At 35.5% G+C, this 23,484-nt stretch overlaps 1 protein-coding gene across 1 annotated transcript; it reads right to left on the bottom strand.

Moving 5' to 3' along the window:
- Window positions 1-3,755: 3,755 nt before the first annotated feature.
- LOC148607957 (uncharacterized) lies at window positions 3,756-23,038 on the bottom strand. The gene is made up of 14 exons (XM_088544571.1): window positions 22,788-23,038; window positions 21,301-22,453; window positions 19,070-20,270; window positions 17,515-18,863; window positions 15,663-16,326; window positions 15,062-15,178; window positions 14,172-14,476; window positions 13,161-13,274; window positions 12,673-12,829; window positions 11,977-12,160; window positions 9,738-11,335; window positions 5,762-7,024; window positions 4,812-5,330; window positions 3,756-4,102 (listed from the first exon to the last, which is right to left on the bottom strand). Exons 1-14 carry the CDS (start codon window positions 23,021-23,023, stop codon window positions 3,837-3,839), a joined length of 9,126 nt encoding a protein of 3,041 aa, XP_088400697.1. The 5' UTR covers window positions 23,024-23,038; the 3' UTR covers window positions 3,756-3,836.
- Between the last annotated feature and the right edge of the window lie 446 nt (window positions 23,039-23,484).

The following is a 23,484-nucleotide window of genomic DNA, read 5'->3' as shown; positions in this document are numbered from 1 at the left end:
GTTGTCATGTATTATCTGAATAAAAGTACGCAACCCCAAGGTTGCTGTAACTGAATGCCAAAAGCATTCTAACTTTTGATTTAATCCGAATTGATTCAGAATACGGATTTATATTTGTAGAGTTACTTTAAAGAACTGAAATGTCCCGATAGCCTATTTAGAATCACCAGATCATAGAGTTTGTACCTGTTTTTCCTCCGGAAATTACATTTTTTTAGAATAATTAGTTGCTTGAACTGATTTTCATGAAACTTCCACTTATACAAAATATTCTTTCTAACGGAAGTTTATTTCTGAATCATTTTTGAATGAGTATGTCAAAGGTCAAGGTCGCTGTTACATGTAAAATAAGGTTAACATAAAGATACACTTAAATTTCTTTTCATTGGTTTTCATTAAACTTATAAGAAAATTACCCGTCGGTTTGTCTGTCAGTAGGTCATTGTCCAAGTCTAAATAACTAAAACAGATATTTATGAGACGAAAAAACATTTAAACATTATATTATATATATATATAATATAATGTTTAATATATATTTATATTGAGCCCCCATATACAATTAACCTAATTTAGGTCCGCTTACGCTGAATAATCCGCGAATTTTCCCGCCGTGTAGTAATTCTAGTAAACAAATTGGCCGCCATTTTAAAATTAGCGGCAAGAAGCTGTCATTTCATCACTGGGAAATGTTCAGTTATTTTCCAAAATTGAAGACACAGTTATTAAAGCAGGAATTTGACATAAACCCGGCGGACATAAAGTTAGTTAATAATTTGTTGTCACAAAAACGTTTCAACGTTACAATGTGAGTGAAAACGTTGTTTCGGTTGTTGACAAACAAAAAGTAGTTCCGTGAAATGTGGGCGTTGCCTAAATAGCAAGTTAGTTTATACAATTGAAACAATGTTGATTTTTGTCAACAAACCAATCAAATGGCAGGATTCTTATAAAAAAAAAAAAAAAAACACGTGTACTGTTGTGGCTAGTGTTGTGCAGTACACGTGTTTTTTTTTTTTTTTTTTTTTTTTTGGGGGGGGGGGGGTGTTTTTTTTTTTGTTTTGTTTTTTATTTATACGCATTGGTTGCAAGCGTCGGCAAACATTGGACCTATTAATAAAGTCTAGTATTCGATTATATTTCTGTGATGATTGTGACCACATCGAATATTTGTTGGAAGCTTAGCGCACCAGTAGAATTGTTGAATCGCGAGTTTTGTCGTTCATTGATATCAATATAATAAAACTACTTAACATTAAAAAAAAATGATGGTATATACAGATGTACCTGCAGGCAAAAAAGTTAAGCGACGAAGTTGAATTTTTCGATTGGCAAATATTTGTGCAGTGTTGTTACCATTTTTTGCAACAGACAGTCGGGACAAATTGCGTCATTTACTTGTCCTTTTGCTCATTGACTTTTGTTGTTTTGTGTGTATTATTTTGGTTTTTTATGTTCTATGTTGTGTGTATCTGTTTTCCATGTCTGGTCTTTGTCCTTGGAATACATTCATTTGATTTCCGCTAGAATCTTGGTTCCCATGATTACTCTTTTACTCCTATAAGGCAGACTCCAATTGCAGATCTGGTTCAAAGAAAGCAACAAAATTTCACTTGACTCTTTAACCTCACTGCCACTGTATAGAGGGTGTTCTATCCTTGAATAATCATAAATATATTGATTTTCATATCTTATATATCCAAAAGAATATCAGATAAAGGTCAGCATAGAAAAAATTTTCTTTTTCTTATCATGATCTACTATTTGAGAACGACAAAGAGGAAGACTTATAACTAAACCTATGAGTTCGCATTTAAAACTGTAGATTAGCTATAGTATCTTATACGTAATACTCGGTAAGCCAAAGCTACACCGATCATTCGGTTCAGCGAGTTTGTTTGTTTGGCCATGTGTGTGTGTGTGTGTGTGTTTTCTTGTTCTTTTGTTTTGTTTTGTTTTGTTTTTTTGTTTTTGGTTGCATTATTGTTCTGCTGCCCGTGCTTTGTCTTTTCTTGAAGTATGCATCACTTTTCGCTTTATCGGTGCTAACAGATTGCGTTCTTTGACTTTTGTTGCAGTTCTTTCTCATATTATATTTTTACTTTAAATTAAGGGAGGTTAACATAAGGTAAATGTATTGTCCTTAAAAAGATGTAACTCCTTTCAATTTGTGCCACATACCATGCCATATTCCATACCATATCATTCTCCACATAAATGCACAAAACCATCATTCCCCAAATGAATACCAATGACAGTTTTCATTGAAGAATTACTAAACCTTCAAGTAATTGTTTAAATTAAATTGCATATTACTTTGATAAAAATTACTTTAAAAGTGATTTTGCCACTGAAAATTCCCACTATTGACAGTGAAAATTCCCATTATTGATACTGAAAATTCCCACTATTGACTGTGAAAATTCCCACTATTGACAGTGAAAATTCCCATAATTTACATTCAAAATTCCCATTCCATGTGCTCAAGTATATCATGGAATTGGCAGTCTAACACATTGAACTGTTTGTACAACCACTTTGCATTGGTGATTCCTGAACAGTTAGGAACGATCATGTTTATTAGTACCGGTATGCAAGGATAAAATTAAAAAAAAACCACTATCATATACGACAATTACATAGGTGCAGGAATCTCGTAAGTCTATTTGTCTGTCCACATGTTAGTGCATTCTTTTTAACCGTGTAATATATTTTTTGTAAATGGATTCTGGAATCAATTGACATGTATCATATGAAGATAATCTTTGAGAAAAAAAAATTGAATCGAAAGCATAACATAGGGATCGGATTATTTATATTTGTTTTTTTGTTTTTTGTTTTTTTTTATTATTGTTTTTTTTTTTTAATTTTTACATGCTTTATCCTAGTAAGATACTCATTTTGTACTGTTTAACAGATATTGATACATTCTTTTGTCATTTTGGGGTCATACAAATTATACGCCATTAGAGTTAATGAATTGGAATTTTCGTCCGGTAGAAATTGGATTTTCAAATAGTCCCGTACAGGTCCTGGTGTCAAAAGAATAGGCCTGCAGTAGCACTAAAAGGCGACTAAATAGTGCTCAAAAACCTAGCCGGGGGCTAGGCGCTTTGCCCACAGAGCAACTGGGATGTGTGCCCCAGGTGGTGAAATGGGGTACCCTTGGCGTGTTACATGCTGGATTTGTCAGGCTATAGTACGGAAAACCTGACCACAAACCAAAGTGGTGCACCGTGTTGGGAAAGATGTCACGTTCCTTGCATGTTAAAGAACCCTGCTGTGGTATTCGAAAGGAGTAGGAACCTTTACGCTCCGCCACAGGGGGCTAAATTGCTCGATCCTACCCATCCCTCCCTTTTTCTCGTGACAATCAAGATTTGTCAACCCTATTGTCCTTGTGTCCCATCCTTTTTTTCATTTCATCATCATCGCTTCATGTTCATTTTGTCATCCCTTTCATGTTCATCGCCTCAATATAGCTGAAGTATTGCTGCTCGGGCGTTAAACCCCAACAAACAAAACAAACAAACAAATATTGATAAAACTTTTTTTGCAGGTTGGACTGAACACGTGGAAGTGCATGAAGGAAATCGGTTATTTTATATTTCATATCAGAGAATAAGAAGATAGTTTCATCGGTAAAATAATGAGTATTTGGTATTCATTGTTGTGCGTAAAACATTCTAGAGAACATTATCATATGATAATGTCCGAGGCAACTCAGATGAAAAAATGCAATTTATTTATTTTCCATACAATATCTAAAACAAATATGCACTCGAATCACAGGATATTTACATTTAAACGTTTGTTAAAGCCAGTGAATATATATACTAAAGTATTACAGATTGTCTCTTCGTCAACAATTCTCCACTTTTAGTAAAAGCCGAAAGAATGATATACACTTCGTTTACCTTCTCGGGCAACACGATCATTATCGATTTAAATTTCAATAAGGTTGGCATAACAATATCTGTATATCCGTCGGTAGAACCAATGGCAATTTCAAAGTTTTTAACAATTGGATCTTCGTTAAAAACCTCATCCCAGGTAACTTCGTAGTTACTGTTGTCAACTTTGTTAATTTTGATTTGAGCGCCTGAAAAAAAAAAAAACTCGAATTATTACTTCTATTTAAACTACTAAAATAACGAGCTCAATTTTTCTAACCGGCTGGACATAAGAACGACCTAAAAAGCTTAAACTTTATACATAACAAGTATGAAATTTTACTTTAGATTAAAATTTTCTCCAATCCATCACCGTTTTTGCCTGTTAAAATAAACACTAATTACCAAATTCCGTTCAGTACCCGATACCTGACATATATCAGATGTAACTTCCGGATTGATAGAAAGATAACTATAATTATCATGCAATGGTAGCATTATTTTATCCTGACTGTTGAAATGTTCCAGAAATCGTATCGTTGAAATCAGGCGCGTAGCTGAGGCCAAATTGAAGTGTAGGCAAAATTACGGCAGGGGTTCAGGGGGCCGCTTAAGGCCCCCAGCAGGTCCACGGCGGAGCCCTGGTAGGGGGTCCAGGGGGGGCGAAGCCCCTCCGAAGCTCCGCGGAGATTGCGTTTTAGAGCATCATTTATGCCTCTCCTGGATGTAAAAAAATGGCAAAATTAAGTGCAGGCAAAAGCTTTTTTGCCTAACGGCAGCTACGCGCCTGGAAATTGAAAGATATTAACATTTTCTTTCAAAGGTTAAAACAGGCAACATTTGTAAAGATGAAAAAGAAAGTACTAACTTAATGGTTATGTGATTAACCAGTTTTGAAAAGTATGCACCATTCAATACCTGTTAATGACGGTTTTCTACAATCTGCATGGACGGTTTTATTAATCGACTGGCTTATCCACTCTCCACCATTTTCTGCCCGTACGAAGAGTGTAAGTTCCTCTGAATGGCGAGCCTCTCCACTGCGACTGCGTACTTGGATATAGTTTTTTCTTTTCACATTTGTCCAATCTACTGCTTTGTTATTCCCATGCTGAATTTTAGCACTGTATGTGTATATTCCAGAAGGATCAGTGAACTTGTCCCAGTAAAATGATATGCCCTGACTGTCAGCAAAATTACAACTGCCAGCAGTGACGTCATGTACAACATGCAGTTGTGAATTTGTTGAGAGCGGTGGATGGTACGACACAATGAAAGGACCAAAATGAGCAGTCCGAATGAGTTGTACAATGTTGACACAGTGAACAGTTACGTACATCGCACTACCATGAGGCAAAATTAAAGGGTCGGATTTTAGATAATGTAGGGTTCCTGTCCTTGTTTTTCCTACTGTATCACAAGATAGCGGTGCACTCCCTGTAAATACAAATCTTAAATTTAATTTAAAGTTTTACTTGTACACTTCATACTCAACTACAGAGTCGCATGTGCATAAATAGGAGAAACATACAGTTGGAAGTTTGTAGAAAAAAGAGAAATTAAAACTGAAGAAGTCTTTAATTAAACCCAAGTTGTTCTCGTGAAACGAGAGCTATAGAAGTCTTACAGTATCTATTTTGTTTATTTTCATACACAAATGTTAATGCGTAGTGTGTTGAACTCTTTATTGGTGTTCGTGCTGTTTTATGTGTACTATTTGGTTTGATTGATTATACGATATGTTCTTTTAGTGATGTCGTTTTGCTGTTATTTGGGTCGGTTTTCGAAAGATTTTTCCTCGTTTGCACGTCCGGTATTACTACTTCGTCTTCGAATATATTGTGTAAACCTACTATAAAATGACTCACCAATACAATATTCACAGAAGTCCACTCTACTTTCTTCCTCAACAACAATCCAGTTTGCCGTAATTACAGTAGCTGTGTCATTGTTTTCATGGACGTACTCTACTTTCAACGTTTTCTTCATTATAGTCGGAGGCGTCATGTCAAAAATAAACGGATTTGATTTGAAGTCGCTTGTCATTCCTGCATGGTTCTCCGCTATTGCTCTAACAAAGACTGTCATGCCATGGGTGAAGTTACCTTTTATGACGTCATGCCGATGTGATGGCATTGAACGCATGGGTAAAATTTCTTCTCCACCTTGAACACTGCCAACACCGATGGATATTCTACGAATACCGCTTTCAGCATCGATTGTATTTACACAGACTGATATTTCATCTTGTGATATTTGTTCGGCTATGATGGTATCTTTTAACTTAATATCTTTCCTCATTTCAGAACAGGTTGATATGGCAATTTTTGCTGAAGTACCTGGTTTGACTTCGTATAAGTGCAGTGAAGTGTTTTTAAGCCCACTCTTTTCAACTAAATAGGTAAAATCGCAAACTACAGATCTATCTGCATTTGTGACAAATGGCAATAACATGGTCATATCACCATTTGTAAAGTACGCATTAAATCCTAACAGTATTTCATCGACCTCTATCTTTAGTTTTAATATATCGTTTCGGTTAGTAGATATCAAGTCTGAAACTAAATAAGACTGAGATATGTTGTTAATGGAGTCTTGTCTTACTGTGTCAAATTTATTGCATGCAAATGAACCAGGAGGGGTTCCGTCAATGATTAATGGTTTGGATGAAACAACGTTACTAGCGTGTCCGGCTGCATCGACTGCTTTAACATGAGCCATAATGACGTCCCCATGGACAAGATTTCCCGGAAATGATATTTCATTTGAAATTCCTATTTCGTTAAATAGGAGAGACCCAGTAATCTCCATTACTTGATTGTTAACATCAAATGCAATCATATAAGATTGTATGAACGAATATTCATCATCGAAGCCATGCCATGAGAAAAATATCGTTTCCGTTACAGATTGAAAAATTTTGTTGCCATGTCGTCTGGTGTTGAAAATGATGCCCTCTGTCGGTGGTGTATCATCAAGAAGGAATCCATCTGAGCTGACATCTGTCTGAAGACCAATGCCATTAAGTGCTATTACGTTTGTGTAATATCTTGTTCCTGGTTCAAAATCTACACCTCTCCACACGGTGCGTGTCGCCAATCCTACGGTTTTCATTGAGATAATATCATCAGCTGTAAAAAAAATTGTTAAGTAATCTTGTGTTTTGAATACTAATTCCCACATATATATTTGTATATTTACTTGTTTCTTACTTCATTATTTATTAGATACCAGATGCTGATCTTCCATTATCTAAGTGGATAATAGAACAAGAAAACAAATATAATTGAAATTTAAGTCTCCACGAAACGTGTAAAAATCGCCTCCCGTTTCTGTATCTATTGTTTGAGAAAAAATATCATCAATTGAACTGCATATTATTAATTGGGTAGCGTAAAAACTTGGATATCAAATTTTATCGATATCAAACAACTTTGAACATTTGACCGCGGTGGCGACCATTTTAAAAATAGCGGTCGATACGTAGCTCAAATTATCAATTGCTGCAGATTTTTAATCAGAACGGGTTAAGGAACCGAAATATAAATTTTCATCAAAATCCGACAACTTTGATTTTTTTAGGCGCTGTGGTGGCGATTTTAAAAATGGCGGCCGATATGTAGCTCAAATTATCTATTGAGACGCAGGTTTTTGATTGAGAGGGCTCAAAGAACCTATATATCAAATCGGACAAATTTAAATTTTCTAATGCGATGGCGGCCATTTTAAAAAAAGGCGGCCGAAACGCATGCGATGTTTTCGGGATTTTGTTTGAGCCTTTGAGCTTAATATATATACCAAGTTTCGTCAAATTCTGATCAGCAGTTTTCGAGATATACGAGTTTCAAATTTCCGGTATAAAAAATGGGTACGTTCAGTTCGTCGACCGTTTTGAAAAAATGGCGGCAACTGTAAAAAAATCTTTCGAAGTTCTGCATCCTTCGAAGAGTAGTACTTACTTCTCAATTGGATGAGCCACTTTTACGAAAAAGGGCGGACACTTTCAAAAATGTTCAAAAATGGTATCTTTTTGGATTTCAGACAAAAGTGGTAATTCGATCATCAGTTATACTTTCTCATAACAAAGTCAAAAGGAACCACTAAAAGTTAACATAACAATTAGGTAAATTTGATATTTTAAATCATTTGTTACCATTTATCAGGCACATCTGTGTTTGTTAATTAACAAAAAAGACAGTAAGTCATGCCCATATTTTATGGTTTTTAGCCGGACACTTTTTTTTAACCCAGGGGAGATAATTCTGTAATGAATAATGATTACGCATCTATTGAAGAAACAAAGACTTATTTGGTATAATTGAAACGACAAAGTCACTTTGCGGCAGAATAATAAAAATAATAATGATAGCAATCATACGAGATACAGTAAGATTTCCCTTTTCATAACAACTTTGAAATTGTGCTTGCAAGCAATTCACATACGTTCTCTCACTTTCCCAAATGGTCTTAGAACCCCAAAAATACCAAGCTTCATAAAATTTTGATGAATTTAACACTTTCTTCAATTTGGGCACCTTACTTTGGATTGCGGTTATTTTGAAATGGAAGCAATCTTGGATATTTCAAAATATGCAATTAATCACACTTAGTTATATATATGATCAGTTTAATAAAGATGTCTTAGAGCAACTGGGTTGTGTGCCCCAGTTGGTGGAATGGGGTACCCCTGGTGTGTTACATGCTGGGGTTGTCAGGCTATAATACAGAAAACCTGACCGCAAACCATAGTGGTGCACCGTGTTGGGAAAGATGTCACGTTCCTTGCACGTTAAAGAACCCTACTGTGGTATTCTCCCGGAGTAGGAACCATAGGGCTCCGCCACAGGAGGCTAAATTGCCCGACCATACCCACCTCTCCCTATTTCCAGTGGCAATCAAAATTTGTCGATCCCATTGTCCTTGTGTCCCATCCCTTTTTCATTTCATCATCATTTCATGTTCATTTTGTCATCTTTTTCATGTTCATCGTCTGAATATAGCTGAAATATTGCTGCTCGGACGTTAACCCCCAACAATAAAGATGTCTCAATTAGTTTTTCCTCAATTTAAGAAATATTACAAAAGTCGACCAAATATTTGTTTTTTTGGTACCATGACAACAACAAAAAACCGCGAATCACTTTTTTGCATCAAATTGTAGAGGTCGTCAAACGCCAACATCAGATCAATTTTTAAGTTCCTAACTAAATAGGTTTCCGAAATATTACGCAATGTCTTATATTATGACCTATCCCCTTTTCTGCCGAAGCGCCCCTCCTTTCCAATGTTTTAGTAGTATTCACATTTATGGAGTAAGACCCAGCTTCTGTTTCAATCCCTCCATCAGTTCCCGAGAAAACGCGCGGACAATTTTACTCGTAAAAACGTGCTAAAACAATAAGTCACCGCCACTTCGTTGTCGGCGACTTACAAATATCTTTTATTAAGAGTGACATAAGAATTTTTGTCTTTAGTAGTAAACCTTAAAATGAATTAGATATGAAATGACGACTTGAAATGTTAATAAATTAAACTAGGGTACTACTAACACGGTAAAAGACAAATTGTGATATCTGGTAACATCAAATGCGAAAAGTATACCAAAAAAGGCAAATCACAACTGTTAATGGTGTTAAAGAAATTTTCGTCACTTCTTTTGTAATTAACATCATATGTTTTTCGATCGATATTTACCATTGTACAGCTTGTAAAATAATATTAGTTCTACGTGTCAAGTTACATTTAAACCTTGAAGTGTACTTTTGACACCATTATGGATTTTAAAGAAATGTACTGTTAACTTAACTATCAATTATAACACATTGCACTATCATCTGTACAAACCTCCCTCTGACGACCCTAGTGAAACAAAATATTCGATTATGCCACTTTCGTCATCTGCGAAAACACCATCCCAGCAGCCATAGACAGTTGAATTAGATTTTATGTAATCTACATCTTCACCACAAGATACAGTATAGTCTGTAACAGGATGATGTTTATGTATAACTGGGGCAGTGTGGTCGATCAGTAGTGGTAAAGATGTCGCTGTAACGTACATTTCCTTTGATACCCATGCTCGGACATGCGCTATGTAGTACGTATCATGACTAAGTTCACCAGATTGTAAACAATAAGAAGCGTGTCGTCTTTTCCCAACGTCATGCCATGGGTTTTCAACTTTTAAATTATAAATTCCATCTCCTGCGTCTGTTCCATTTTTACCAAAGCTATACTCAAATTTCAGGACGGAAATGGATATTGGAGATAAAGTCCAATTGGCACTGACACACATGGATGAACCTGTTTTTTGAGCGAATGTTGTTGTCATCAAAACATCGATGTTTAAATTTGCAATCATTGCAGATTGTGACGATTTAGGTTTGCAAACATTGTTTTTACTTGATATACATTTCTTTCCAATGTGTCCACACGTACAATCACAAAGTTTACACTTATCATCACAAAATGTCATATTGCATGAATGCTTTTGTAAAATAAGCGATCCCTGTGACATACCTGGTGACGAAGGGGCAACATTGAATGTCGCCTTGGATTCGAAGGTGGCAATGCCCGCATTGTTTACTGCCCAGATAGTGAATACGAAATAATCTGGAAGGTCAATTCTTGGCGCTTGTATAACAGTATTATCGATCACGTCAGATCCATTTGGTAGAATTAGGAGTTTGTCTACGACGTCTGTGCTACTGTAGCTAGTACCTACTGAAATGTAGTAGGATCGAATGTCGGACTGGACATCGAAAAAACCAAACCAAGAGACACGAAAAAGTATGCTCTCGTTAACGACCTGATATGTCATTGGGGATTTAAAACTTCCTATTTGAGGAGGTGTCGAGTCAACTAGAATTTCATCGCTGTACGATGTTGCACATTTTCCAGCAGCATTACATGCTGTCACCTTTATGACATAGACATCACCTTGACGTAGAGACTCGTTTCTTTGTGTGTGCACTGTGTATTCATTGACGGCAATTAAAACGATATCATCAAGCGGAACATGCGAATTTAAATTACTGAAAATCGAAATAGATGTTCTAATTATAGGACTTTCGAGGTCATCAAATTTCCATATCACTCTGAAAAAGGAAGGATCGGAAATGACGGTGCGCTTTTTATATTTTTCTATGTGTGAGCTTTGTATATACGGCTTTGTTATGACATTAGGAGAAGTATGATCTACAATGAAACTCTCCGACGATCTTCGTGTACACATTTTTACATTATTACATGCAGTGACAGTGACAAAATGGGCTGATCCGATGGTCATGCTCAAATTAGTCTTCACTATTGATGATGTCAATTGTACATTAGTCTGTTTCATCACGTCGCATAATAGTTTAGACGTGCCGATACAAACGTCAAAATGATCAAGTCCAGATTGCGGATCTTCAAAACCTATCCATGCCGCATGCACATATTTTCTACAAAAACGAAAGAACAAGGTATTGCAACTGATATCGATGTCGGTCAAATAAAGTACACAGTGTAGTCGTATTTTTATTTTAAAAATCAAAAAACAAATAAACTAGCTTCCAGTAGAAAAAATATTCAAGATAATCGCATTCAGGCAAAAATATGTTTTCTTCAAAATGTCTAAATTTTTTGAAAATTATTGTTTGTAAAACAGGAGATGATGTTACATACGAAGTAGAAAATGATTAATTTGGTGTCATTGTCTTTTATGATTAATGATAACTATGCAACGAAAACGTTCATGCTTAACAAGAAACAGAAAATAAGTGGTATGCAAACCTTAGAATATTAGTCTATGTAACTTTTCCGTATTCACGCTTTGTTCACAATTTTCACGAACGAACATTCTAGCCATACTAGAATACATATAATTTACGTAATCACTATTTCATAATTCTTTAACAACAGGCGGGCCATTGTTTATATCATTATTTTACCTAGCGTGGGGGTAAAGTAGTGACATAAATGGTCTTCCCATGGTTAAACCATGATAACTTGGAGTATCCGTTAGTCATTTCTTAAGAAACAATATTAAAGGTTGAACAGATTTTAAATTGTGGTTTTAGATTTTTGTTGTTTAAAAACCAACCTGTCTGATTGATATCTGGAATGCCGTCCTGGGTCGCCAACAACAACCAAACCTGGAACTGGGGGTGACGTATCTATGACAACACCGTTAGATGTCGCTGTACTACACAGTCTCGCTCCATTACAGGCTTTTACAGATGTATAATATCTTACACCATGAATAAAGTCGTATTTCCATGTGGTTGCTGTTTAGAAAAGAAAGCTCATTATGGCTTATTTTCATACACAGAATTTTAATATGAAAATATTTTAAACATTTATGAATCTCATATATTACGAACTTATAATTTCACACATACTTTAGTATACCCTTTAACAATATGTACATACGTGATACAGCTGTGTGTAACCTGTAAGAGGACGAACGTTTTGAAGAATAATTATGCCTTTTACTGTTTTACATTGACTAGGATTGATATTTTCTAGATAAACAAAGTTATAAACATTTAGGTTTTGATAAAGATACAAAAATAGTCAGATCCCTACTACGTTTAACTGATTGCCGACCAGTTTTTTACTACACATACTAATTTTTTGCATATTGGTTACCAGGTTGCATGCTCCTTAGGTTAGCTTCATGTCGGACTGAAATAAGGCCGTCAGTGCTTCTAAGGTCAAAGGTTGAATTCGTTTTTATTACCAGTAGAAGGACGTCCTCCTCTATTAGATATTACCTGCAGCAAACGAACTGACTTACATGTTTTCAACCCAACACTAGTATATGGAATGACGTCATCTTTCTCTGGTATTGTTCCTAAAGCCACCTTGTAATAGGATAACTTAGAATGCGGATCATCGAATCCATACCATGTTACGTTGATGGAATAGGTATCTGTCTGATAGTCGATATCTCTCTGAATAAATTAAATTAAAATGCAAAAGAAGTATAAAATCTATAAAGTCTATAAAATACCCTCCCATTTGAACCTTAGCAATTCTCCTGCTCGAAGTTTGGTTCCGTTGATTTCTCTTTTTCATTGTTTTAATGTCTAACATGCCTATATAAGTTTCATATTCTACAGAATACGTGATATAAAAAGGAGGCTTACAACATGAACCAAACTTCCATATAAGCTCATGATATTGATATGTATATCCTAATTTGCTATCACCTAAACCATGCATAAAAGTCTACATTAAACGACATCGTCATACATCACTTCACTATGGTGTACTTCAACAAACCTTGACAGTATCCTTGGTACTGGTTTCCATGACATGTCCTATAGCAGGCGGAGAGCTATCGATGATAAATGGAAATGACACAGTATAGGATTGGTGCCCTACTCCATTTGTAGCCTGCAATATACATATGCATTATTTGCTGAACTTCAACTCTCTGAGGTCGATGTACTAATATTCATATTTTCAAAGAGTAATCAAGGGAACCAAGGTTATAGCGGTAATCAAAAGAATGTAATCCAGGGACAAAGACCAGACATGGAAAACAGACATACACAACAAAGAACATAAAGTAACTAAAAGCATACATACAAAGTAACAAAAGTAAATGAGCAACTCGGACTCCACTAAAAACTGGGAGCATGGACCAGGTGCACCGGTAGGGTAAGCGTCCTCTGCTTTTCTAGAAACACCCGCCGTGTTGCTCATAAAAAGTAAAGTCAGGAGTAGACGAACGAGGAAAGGAAAACTATGACCCGTTGAATAAATCAGTTTTCATGGTGTTGATGGATACACCATAACGATCCACGAGTTCATGATGACGACCATAAAACGTCTGTAGTGATGACTTCAATCTTGTAGCAACATAACTCTGTTCCAGAAGCCTATTTGTTTGAGTTCTAGCGCGATACAAAAAGTCTGCGTAGTTTCGGCAAGCTCTAGCATAACGTATGAGTTGTGATATGAACACTCCATACGCAGGAGCCGAAGGGATAGTTCGGTCAATAGTTTTCCTTTACCATCGATTTCTAAGTGTAGTTCAAGATATGAGGCTGACTTCAAAGTGTGTGTAGTATCCTTTATCTCAAGTTCTTTCGGGTAGATGCGATGTATCAAATCTCCGAAATTAGGATTGTTTAAAGATAACACGTCATCTATATAGCGGAAACTGAGATTGATAAAAAAATATTTATCGGATAAAAATAGAAACACATCAAACGCTCCTTTACTAACATAAGTTATGAAAAATATTTTTTTTGGAAAGGATTTGCTATAAATATGTTTGCATTTTACCCGAAGTATAGCGTAGTATGTGTGTCCATCTTGAAAATTGCCTTCGTTGTGTATATTAGCAAAGTCAACAAATTCACGGAAAGGTATTACATCAGCAGAGTTGTTGTGAGATCCTATTCCTATTTCAATCATACGGATTCTGCTTTCATTGTCTTTTATCCCAAACCAGCGAATGGATAACGTTTTAGCAGCAACAAAACCATAAAAACTATCCTCAACATCAATAACCCCAATTGTTGGTGGTGAAGGGTCATATATCACATGCTTTGAGAAAGCGTCAACGGTTTTATTGACATAATTAAAAGCTGAAAAAGAGAACAGTGAAACATAAACTTGGGGTGCATATTTTATACCAATACATGTTTCGATGACATATTACAACAATTGTATACGTGTAGGAAAGTTGAATATTAGTATATGAACTCAACTCATTTTTTTTCTTAATTCATCGATCCTCGGCGTGTTTGTCATGATGTTTGCTTTTAATACAGCAAATTTACATTTTGCGGTATTCAAGTTTCATTATGATTCTTTTGGTATTTTGATAGCTTGACATTCAGCATCTGCCATTCCGAATATCTACAGAATATCTTATTTTTGACGTTACCAGTTGTTACAGGAGAACAGCGTATTGAACGTCCTAACGTTGCTTTCGGCTAACCATATTTGATCTACAATGCGTTACAATCACACAACAACCAGTTGTAAAGGCGAACTTTTACTATTACCTGGTGGTATACCATCTTCCATGGTGTGATGTATCTCGTCGTTTAAGAAGTGAATAAATCTACTAAATCAAAGCGAATGCTTGTTTGTTTATAATGCAATATATGACATGGATATATGTCTTTCATCTCTTTACTTCATATCTTCAAAAGGTACTATATTACCTCTGACAGTGACATAGTAAGCATGCCCTGGTTTTAGGTTCAGTCCTATAGCAGTAATAGATTCTGACAATCCAGCATTTGTAAATGGTAAAATATCATCGGCACCTTTACTTGTTCCTACAAAGATATATTCCTCGCATGTAAATTTATTTTGATCCATTCCTTGAAATGTCTCGATGTGCACTTTTAATTACTTCATGGAGTCTGAAAGCGCCTTATAGAAGTTACCCTTGTACATGCTCGCATTAATTCATATTTTTTCTAAATTCAAAATATGCTAATGAACAATCCAATATACACAGTATATTATGTATCATTTATAATGGAATTCTAATTTTTTGTTTGTGTGTTTGTTCGTTTGTTTAATTTGTTGTTCTTAGAGTACGATCTGTTCTTTTTTTTTATTGTTCAGTTTGTGTTCCATCTGTGCAACCACGGAATCTTTCTTTCACATGCTAGTTTTATTTTTTTCTACTTTTCATCATGGAAGGGTCAATTTAGATAGTAATCGTAGTTTCCAATTATACTGTGACCTTGTAAACTTTGTAAGGTTAAATCCGGACAAATAATGCGTAAAGTCTACAGCAAATGAAATTCTTACCTATAGCATAATTGTACCGTTCAATATCAGACTGGTAGCCCAGTTGTACGGCCTGTCTGTTTCCTGAGAAACCTCGCCACGATAGTGCTAACTGAGTACCATCCATGACGTATCCATTGTAATTTTCTATTGAAACAACACCCTTACTCGGGTTACTGAGATCAACAAGGAAACCGTTGCTGCATAATCGGAATTCAGAAGACGATGCGCATATATAGAAAATCTTACTCTTCCTAATAGTAGGGTTTTTAAAATCAACAAAACCACCTGTTGTGTTCATCGAATATACACAGGAGTCATCCATTGAACACAATATTGTGGGTACATCCTGTGTTGACATAAGGTACCATGTAATTCTTATTGTCGGTTTGCAAATTATAAAACCTCCAATTTTAACATAAGGGTCTGCAAAATCCAGTTCGGAGTCATGAAGCTTTCGAAGGTGTGTTCCAATGTTGGCTGTATATTGATATTTCACCACTTTCTTTGCACGAATATCGTTTAAATTCAAGTCATATACGGTTTTTTTCTCAAAACTATTTGGATCACTATTTAAATCGACTGGAGAACATTGTTTTGGTCGTATACCAGATGAACAGAGTGGTTCCACACAAACACAGCTATGTTTGTAAGGTAGAAAAGCTGCATCAATCCAAACAGAATACTGAAATTTCATTGGACGTTTGTCATTTTATTGTAAAATTAATAAATCAATGCACATATGTAGCATTTAAAGTTATGCATTTACATAATGTACGAGTTGGACTCGGTAAAAATGTGTTGATACACGTGTACTAGTTTAACAAAGGCATGAAAAATGCTTGTTAAATGATACATGTAACTAGAACTAATTTTGATGTTCTCGAATTTGCAAACTTTTCAAAAACGGTTTGTTTCAATTATGTTTTCCACCCTAAGTTGTTGTTGTCAAATAGATATGGTACATGTGCTTCATGGTACAGAACTCGGTTATTCGATCTTTTAACACAATTATTTTACCGTTTACAATGAAATGGTCTTATACCGTCGTAAATAAAAGTGAATAAAATAATAGTAAAGAATTAGTCTAGTGGTTTTAGGGTAGATTCAGGTGGTATAATATTTTATGGTAGATTTGTCAGGGGTTGGTTTGTCATAAATTGTTCTAACATAGAGTTGTCAGCAATTTTTCATCAATCGTAAGGATTGTCATAAACAATTTTTAATTTGGCAGCAGGAAACCTTTAAAATTGTCATCCTGGGGCACTGATGACAAGTCAAAGGTAGGAATGGCTCCAGTGTCATGAAACTTGAAACTTTAGGCTGAGACATTGAACCCATCAAAGAGTAATCAAGGGAACCAGGGTTATAGCGGTAATCAAAAGAATGTAATCCAGGGACAAAGACCAGACATGGAAAACAGACATACACAACAAAGAACATAAAGTAACTAAAAGCATACATACAAAGTAACAAAAGTAAATGAGCAACTCGGACTCCACTAAAAACTGGGAGCATGGACCAGGTGCACCGGTAGGGTAAGCGTCCTCTGCTTTTCTAGAAACACCCGCTCATAAGTTGCTTATAAAAAGTCAAGTCCGGGGTAGACAAACGAGGAAAGGAAAACTATGACACGTTGAATAAATCAGTTTTCATAGTGTTGATGGATACACCATAACGATCCACGAGTTCATGATGACGACCATAAAACGTCTGTAGTGATGACTTCAATCTTGTAGCAACATAACCCTGTTCCAGAAGCCTATTTGTTAGAGTTAAACTGTGATTGGAGTTACCATAAAAATATTTTCAAATTCAAGTAAACATTCATTTTGTGGCGCTCAGGACAAATCTTTATTTTATTTCAAATTACCTGTCTCTTTAACGAGATACCAACAGTCCATTTCCAATCTGATATAGATGTTTGACCACAACTATCGGGAAACACAGCATATCTATATATCAGCGCTGATTCATTTGCATAACAAAAGTATTCGTCGATCGTAAGGGAAACATTAAGACGACGTCCGTTTATCGATGCTTTTGAATTGAATCTAACCTTTTGACTTGTGCTGTAACCGACAGAAAATGTTTTTGAGGATGCACTAGACAGACATAAATTTCCAAAGCATGGTTTCACAAATGCTTTATATGTACCAGCTGGAAATCGTCCCGTAAAATTAAACGATACTGTTTTACCTCCATTATGATAAACAACTTCTTTCGTGCATTTACCGTTATGGTATTTACAAATTGCAGTTTTAAAGTTTGTCAAAAACTCTGAAAAATCAGTGTCAAATGTCCAGTGCACTGGGATTAGGGTTTGAGATATCTGGGATTTTAGGAAGGGATTACACTGGTACAATAGTACGTTTGTCTTGTTTATATTTTCCAACGGAATTTCATACAGACTCATGTTGATTCGATAAATTGTTCTCAGAGGTACAAATCTAAAAACCATGTACTCAGACAGCTGACGGGTCTCCATTGTCAGAACGCTAGGATCATTTATTGTGATGTTTTCTGTGGCGAAAATAGAATATATTTTACCGTACTTTAAAGGTTGGTAAGATTCAATTTCATAGTGCGATGTTCTGTTTATCATCCTTAGTTTTAACGTAGTAACGCAATTCTCTCCACGATAAACAAACATCGATTTCAAAATATTTGTTTTGTTTAATAGAACGAATCCATCAGAAAACGACAACGTTTCCCCTCCAGAACATGATGCCTTCACTGTTGCAAAATATTTCTTAATTTTATCACTCAATGGAAGGCTTTTGCAAATAAAATTAGTTTTGTTTGAAGGAACATCCTGAAATGGAATTGAATCGTCAATTCCAGGAGATGTTCCGAGACCTAACTGTAGCCTTACGTTTTCATGATGGTCAAATCCATTCCATGCCACACAGAACTGATTGGAATCAATAATAAAATCAACGTCTTGATAAGTAGGTTTACTGTCAGGGAGGACGTCAAAAATAACTCCGGCCCTTGGTGGGAATACGGACGGCAGGTAGAACGATAGGGTTGTGATACTGCAATAATGTCCTGCGTAGTTGTAGAAGTAGAGTTGAGCATAGAATACGGATCCATCCTTTGAGTCGAATTTCTGTAGTCGTTTAATAGGATATTTTATGCATTGGTGATTTGTTCCACATTCTTCATTATTGTTTTCTATATTCCATTCCTGGAACGGTGTGATGAAACTGTTTCCAGTACCTGTTAATAGAAGATTATTGCTTAACAAAAGACTTTGTTTATTATCTTGTGTTAAAATTATAATGAAGGTTGTTATGGTAATTATGCAATCCAATAATTGAATTGTAAATACAATGACGAATTTACCAAGAATGATGCTTTAGGAAATCAAATAAAGATCAAATTGAGTATTTTTAACCAATAACGCACAGTAATTATCCTCTCACCAAATCTAAACATGACTTGACCAATTTCTTCAGACTGTTCTGGATCAAATACTTCAGACTTTGTCCATTCAATTACCACCTTGTTTCCTTTGACCAGGGGTTGTAGACTTGTCGGACATACTGGTGGAGTCTCGTCGGCAAGTACAGGACCTAACCATACCGTTGTCTCTAACCCAGCTCTGTTAATAACACGAAGAAATATGTAGAACATATCTTCTCCGAGCAACCCTGGATGATGTTGAATGTATCGTGAAGGATGATGAACTTTTATATAACCCTGGATATCTGGGTCATCCATTGTGCTGCGATCTTTACCAAGTCCAATGTAGATATTGCTGATCTGGCTACGATCTTCTAATATATCCCATGAAAGGTCAAGCAAGTCAGATGGCACATAAATTACGTGATCAGAATAAAGTGGCATATTTTGACAGATGAACTCTGAAATATCTGTCGCATTAGAATTCGTTTTATGTCCCATTGTAAGAGTTGTTAATATTACGTCATCCGAACTATTTTTGCATATACCAGAACAAACACTACTATGTAATGGCACCTTGATTAAATTGTTTTTAATTAACCACCCTTCACCTTCACTGCATGCAACCGATTCCTTAATCTTACCATGTTTGATAGAAATGTTTGATATTTTTGGAAAGGTCTTGTCAAATATGATTCCGTCCGAGCAAACAACTTTGGAAGGGCTCATTGCATGGTTCAATGCAATTACAGACACGAAGTATTGTCCTTCTCCATTCGGAAAACTCAGTTTCGTGGATGTTTGAACTGTTTCTTCAACAATTGTTCCATTTCGAATTCCTGTATGTAAGTATTCTAATTCATTTTGGCATTCATTACTTAAGACTACCTTATACAGTTTAATTCCGCTTTCATGATCAATGAAGTCATGCCAGTGAATTGTAATCTCTTCGTTACTAGTGTAATCTATGTCTTGTGCACCAACCGGGCCTTCAATAACCACTCCTACTTCCGGTGGGGAATCATCGACAAGGATATCTATATGGTTATACGCACGCAGAAAGGCGTGGTTCATAGCCTCAATCGTGAAGAAGTATCTTTTATTGTGATCGCCCATATGTTTATTTTCGTTTTTTAGTTTGTCTAAACTTGCCCCGAACTGCATTTTGTTACAGTTGCCGATCTTTGGGCAATAAATTGATGACGAATTATCAAGACTTTCCTAAAACAAAACAAAATAGTAGTTGCGAAATTGTAGTAGCAAATAAACACAAGGCAAAAGGAAAATTATAACAAATATTAAAATTTCTATGAAATGCTGAACAGTTCAGCATTACTGAGCAACATTGTCCATTCCGTTTAACCTAATGTGGTATGTTAGACACGCCTCCCAAGATCGGAATTACTTATGATGGTATCCTAATACACAAGCGCATGCATATTAATTACAATGGCGCTATTAGTCGATTAATGACGTTGACAGTATTGACCCGTGTTAAAAAAGTATTGATTTCATATTATTAGAACAAAGAAAAAATCTTATATTTGTTTAATATAGATTTCTAAGTTTTTTTAATTAAAATATAAAAGTAATCAATGGAATAAAGATTATTGCGGAAATCAAAAGAAAGAATGAAATCCAGGGACAAGGACCAGACATGGAAAACCACAGCAAATTAGCAACTCGGACTCCACTAAAACTTGGAGCATAGACCAGGTGCACCGGTAGGGTAAGCATCTTCTGCTTTCTAGAAACACTCGTCGAATTGCTCATGAAAAGTCAAGTCGGGGTAGACGAAAGAGAAAGGGAAAACTATGACACGTTGAGCAAATCAGTTTTCATGCCATAAATGGATACACCGTAACGATTCACAAGTTTATGATGACGACCATAAAACTTCTGTAGTGATGACTTTAATCTTGTAGCAACATAACCCTGTTCCAGAAGCCAATTTGTCAATGCGATACAAAAAGCCTGCATGGTTTTGGCAAGCTCTGGTATAACGTATGAGTTGTGATATGAAAACTCCATAAGAATGGTTTTCAATTGTCCATTAGAATATTGGATAAATATAAACAACTTTGGATCGGGTTACGCAGCAACCAAATCACGACCAAGTTATATGTAAAATCAAATGTTCCTATATTTCCTAACAACCGAATTGTATAGTGACGTGGTAAGAAAAGTAAATGAATAAAAACATAACGAAACAATCTACGTAACAAATATCTCAATAAATCTTTTCACTTACTACATTAATCACTCCAAGATTTTTCTTAATGATGACGGTTCTATTTTCATAAATTCCAAATGCCCATTTTATTTCACGAATTCCACTGTGAGTATCAAAAGCTTTGAAATGTATTACCATCTTTGATAAATCGGTGCTATGGTGTACATACAGTTGTTTGGTTCCATCACGCGACAGCCAAATGTCAGTTATTTCAGGCACAGAACGATCTATAAACACAGATACAGTGTCATTAAGCTTATGGTTCATGATACCATTTGCTTGTAATTCTAAAGTAAATTCGTCCCCGTCAACAATAGTTGACTGAATACAGAGCTTTTCCAGTGATATATTAACTACACTCCCGGACATAATGTGATACCCGTCTTTCTGAATAGAATAATAGAATTTTGTTACTCCATAAACATTTTCTGTGCCATTTGTCGGTAAAATACCCGATGTCTGTTCATACCTACCGACAATTTTATTATAGGTATCCCTTTCAATCTGATAAAATGGATTGTTCGATTTCAAAGGGTCATTGTAATATCTCTGATCCCAGTCGTAACACAGTTTCCCGTGATTAATTTGCCAACGATACCTTGTCTCATTTGACGCTGTTATTACACGCAAGGGATATCCACTGTTTATCTTAATGACAGAAGTGTTGTCATACAAAACAAATCTTCGTGCGTGGTGGACATTGTCGGCAAAATCTTTCACTTCCAGTAAAATTGCATATAGCATGGGATTCTTTTCGGGCAATTCAATACTTACAGATGTTGTGTTTTTACTCAACTTATAGGTCGCTCCGACTGATGATCTGTCTCTCATAAGCGTTGTTGGTGTAGCGGAGGTAACTTCGTATATTCTGATCTCATAGCTTTCTATTCCAGAAGCCAACGAATCAGTACTGCCTATGGGTATTGGGTCTAGCCAACCAGCAAAATGTGCTATAATGTTTCTTGACCTTGTCAGTCGCGTAGAAAGTTGAAGGGGTTCATGATTACAGCTGTGTAATTCTGAGCAATGAATAGGAGGATGATCGTCATATATATAGCACAGTGATCTGGAAATCGTTGTTGTGTCGTAAGAAACATTGACTTCCCGATGGGTTTCAAGATTTCTAGAAACCAAGTACCCCCCTCCATTTGCTTCAAAAGTAAGACATAACCTACAATGAATATTAGAAAGGCACGTGCTTAATGATATTTACGAAAATGTTTCGACTCGATTTTTTCGATAATCATTTATTTTTTCACAAAGTAATTTAACTGTTTCTATAGGAATATTTTGGTAATAATTGAAAAAGTACAATAGAACTAAAATGATTTATGCGTTTTTAAATGAAAACGAAATTAACATGTTTATCAAAATTATTCCTAACAATTATGCTTCAATGATTACGACAAATAATAAATATAAACATGCAAACCTCATTGTAAAGCAGTGTTATGGAGTATGCTTTTTATTGAAGTTCTGACTTCAAATGTATTAGTGTAAATTACCTTTCGCCGTTATTTAGATGCTCTGAAGAGGACACGTTAATTTTTCTATTGAAGTTTGGTTCAGGATTCGTAGATAAAGGACTCTTGACAGTTTGTACTTTTAAATGTTGAGGTTGTCCTGTTAATAAAATTATGTCGTGGTAATTTTGATATAAATTGTAAAATATTTCAAAATATTGACAAACTAAAAATCGAAGGAGACATATCTGATGAAATTCATATGCCAAAACGTTCATGTATAAGGGAGACAACTGATAAGATGTACATACGAAAGTTTTTACAGTTAGGATGCCGCCAAAATTTTAAATATATGTAAGCGTCATTTAAATGGTGTTAAAACAACCTTGTTTGATATTGAAAAGATGCTTGAATTATAAAATGGAAAATGTACTTGGTTGATCCAATGGACTGTGAATACCACCAGGTTCATAAACCTCAAATAAAGTAATCATTGTACTAAATATTACAAAGAAAGGTCATGTAAATAAGTTAGAAAGTTCAATACAGGATAAAAAAAAGTAAACTCGGGGAAAATGATTGTTGAAATCAAAAGTAAAGGTACGGCATGATTTGGACATATTGAAAGATATGAAGAGATACCAATTTTTTTAAGCATTCTAATCCGTTTCAAACAGGAAAAGAGATCTAAGAGAACATTGCGGATGTTTAAGCCCAAGCTTTAAATTTCTAAGGGTGT

The sequence above is a fragment of the Perna viridis genome, chromosome 9 (assembly GCF_037379345.1).
Source record: "Perna viridis isolate PV_CMFRI_1.1 ecotype Kerala chromosome 9, ASM3737934v1, whole genome shotgun sequence".
NCBI lineage: Eukaryota > Metazoa > Mollusca > Bivalvia > Mytilida > Mytilidae > Perna > Perna viridis.
The sequence above is the reverse complement of the archived record's forward strand: the minus strand, read 5'-3'. Positions and strand labels throughout refer to the sequence as shown.

What these genes read in the sequence shown, in the direction of transcription:
- LOC148607957 (XM_088544571.1), bottom strand. Translation starts at nt 23,023, where the DNA reads ATGAACGTTTTGGCATATGAATTTCATCAGATATGTCTCCTTCGATTT. An exon ending in CATACTACGCTATACTTCGG is followed by an intron (nt 13,275 to 14,171) that starts GTAAAATGCAAA and finishes TGTATATTGCAG; the next exon opens with GCTACAAATGGAGTAGGGCA. An exon ending in GTACCAAGGATACTGTCAAG is followed by an intron (nt 12,830 to 13,160) that starts GTTTGTTGAAGT and finishes TAATTTATTCAG; the next exon opens with AGAGATATCGACTATCAGAC.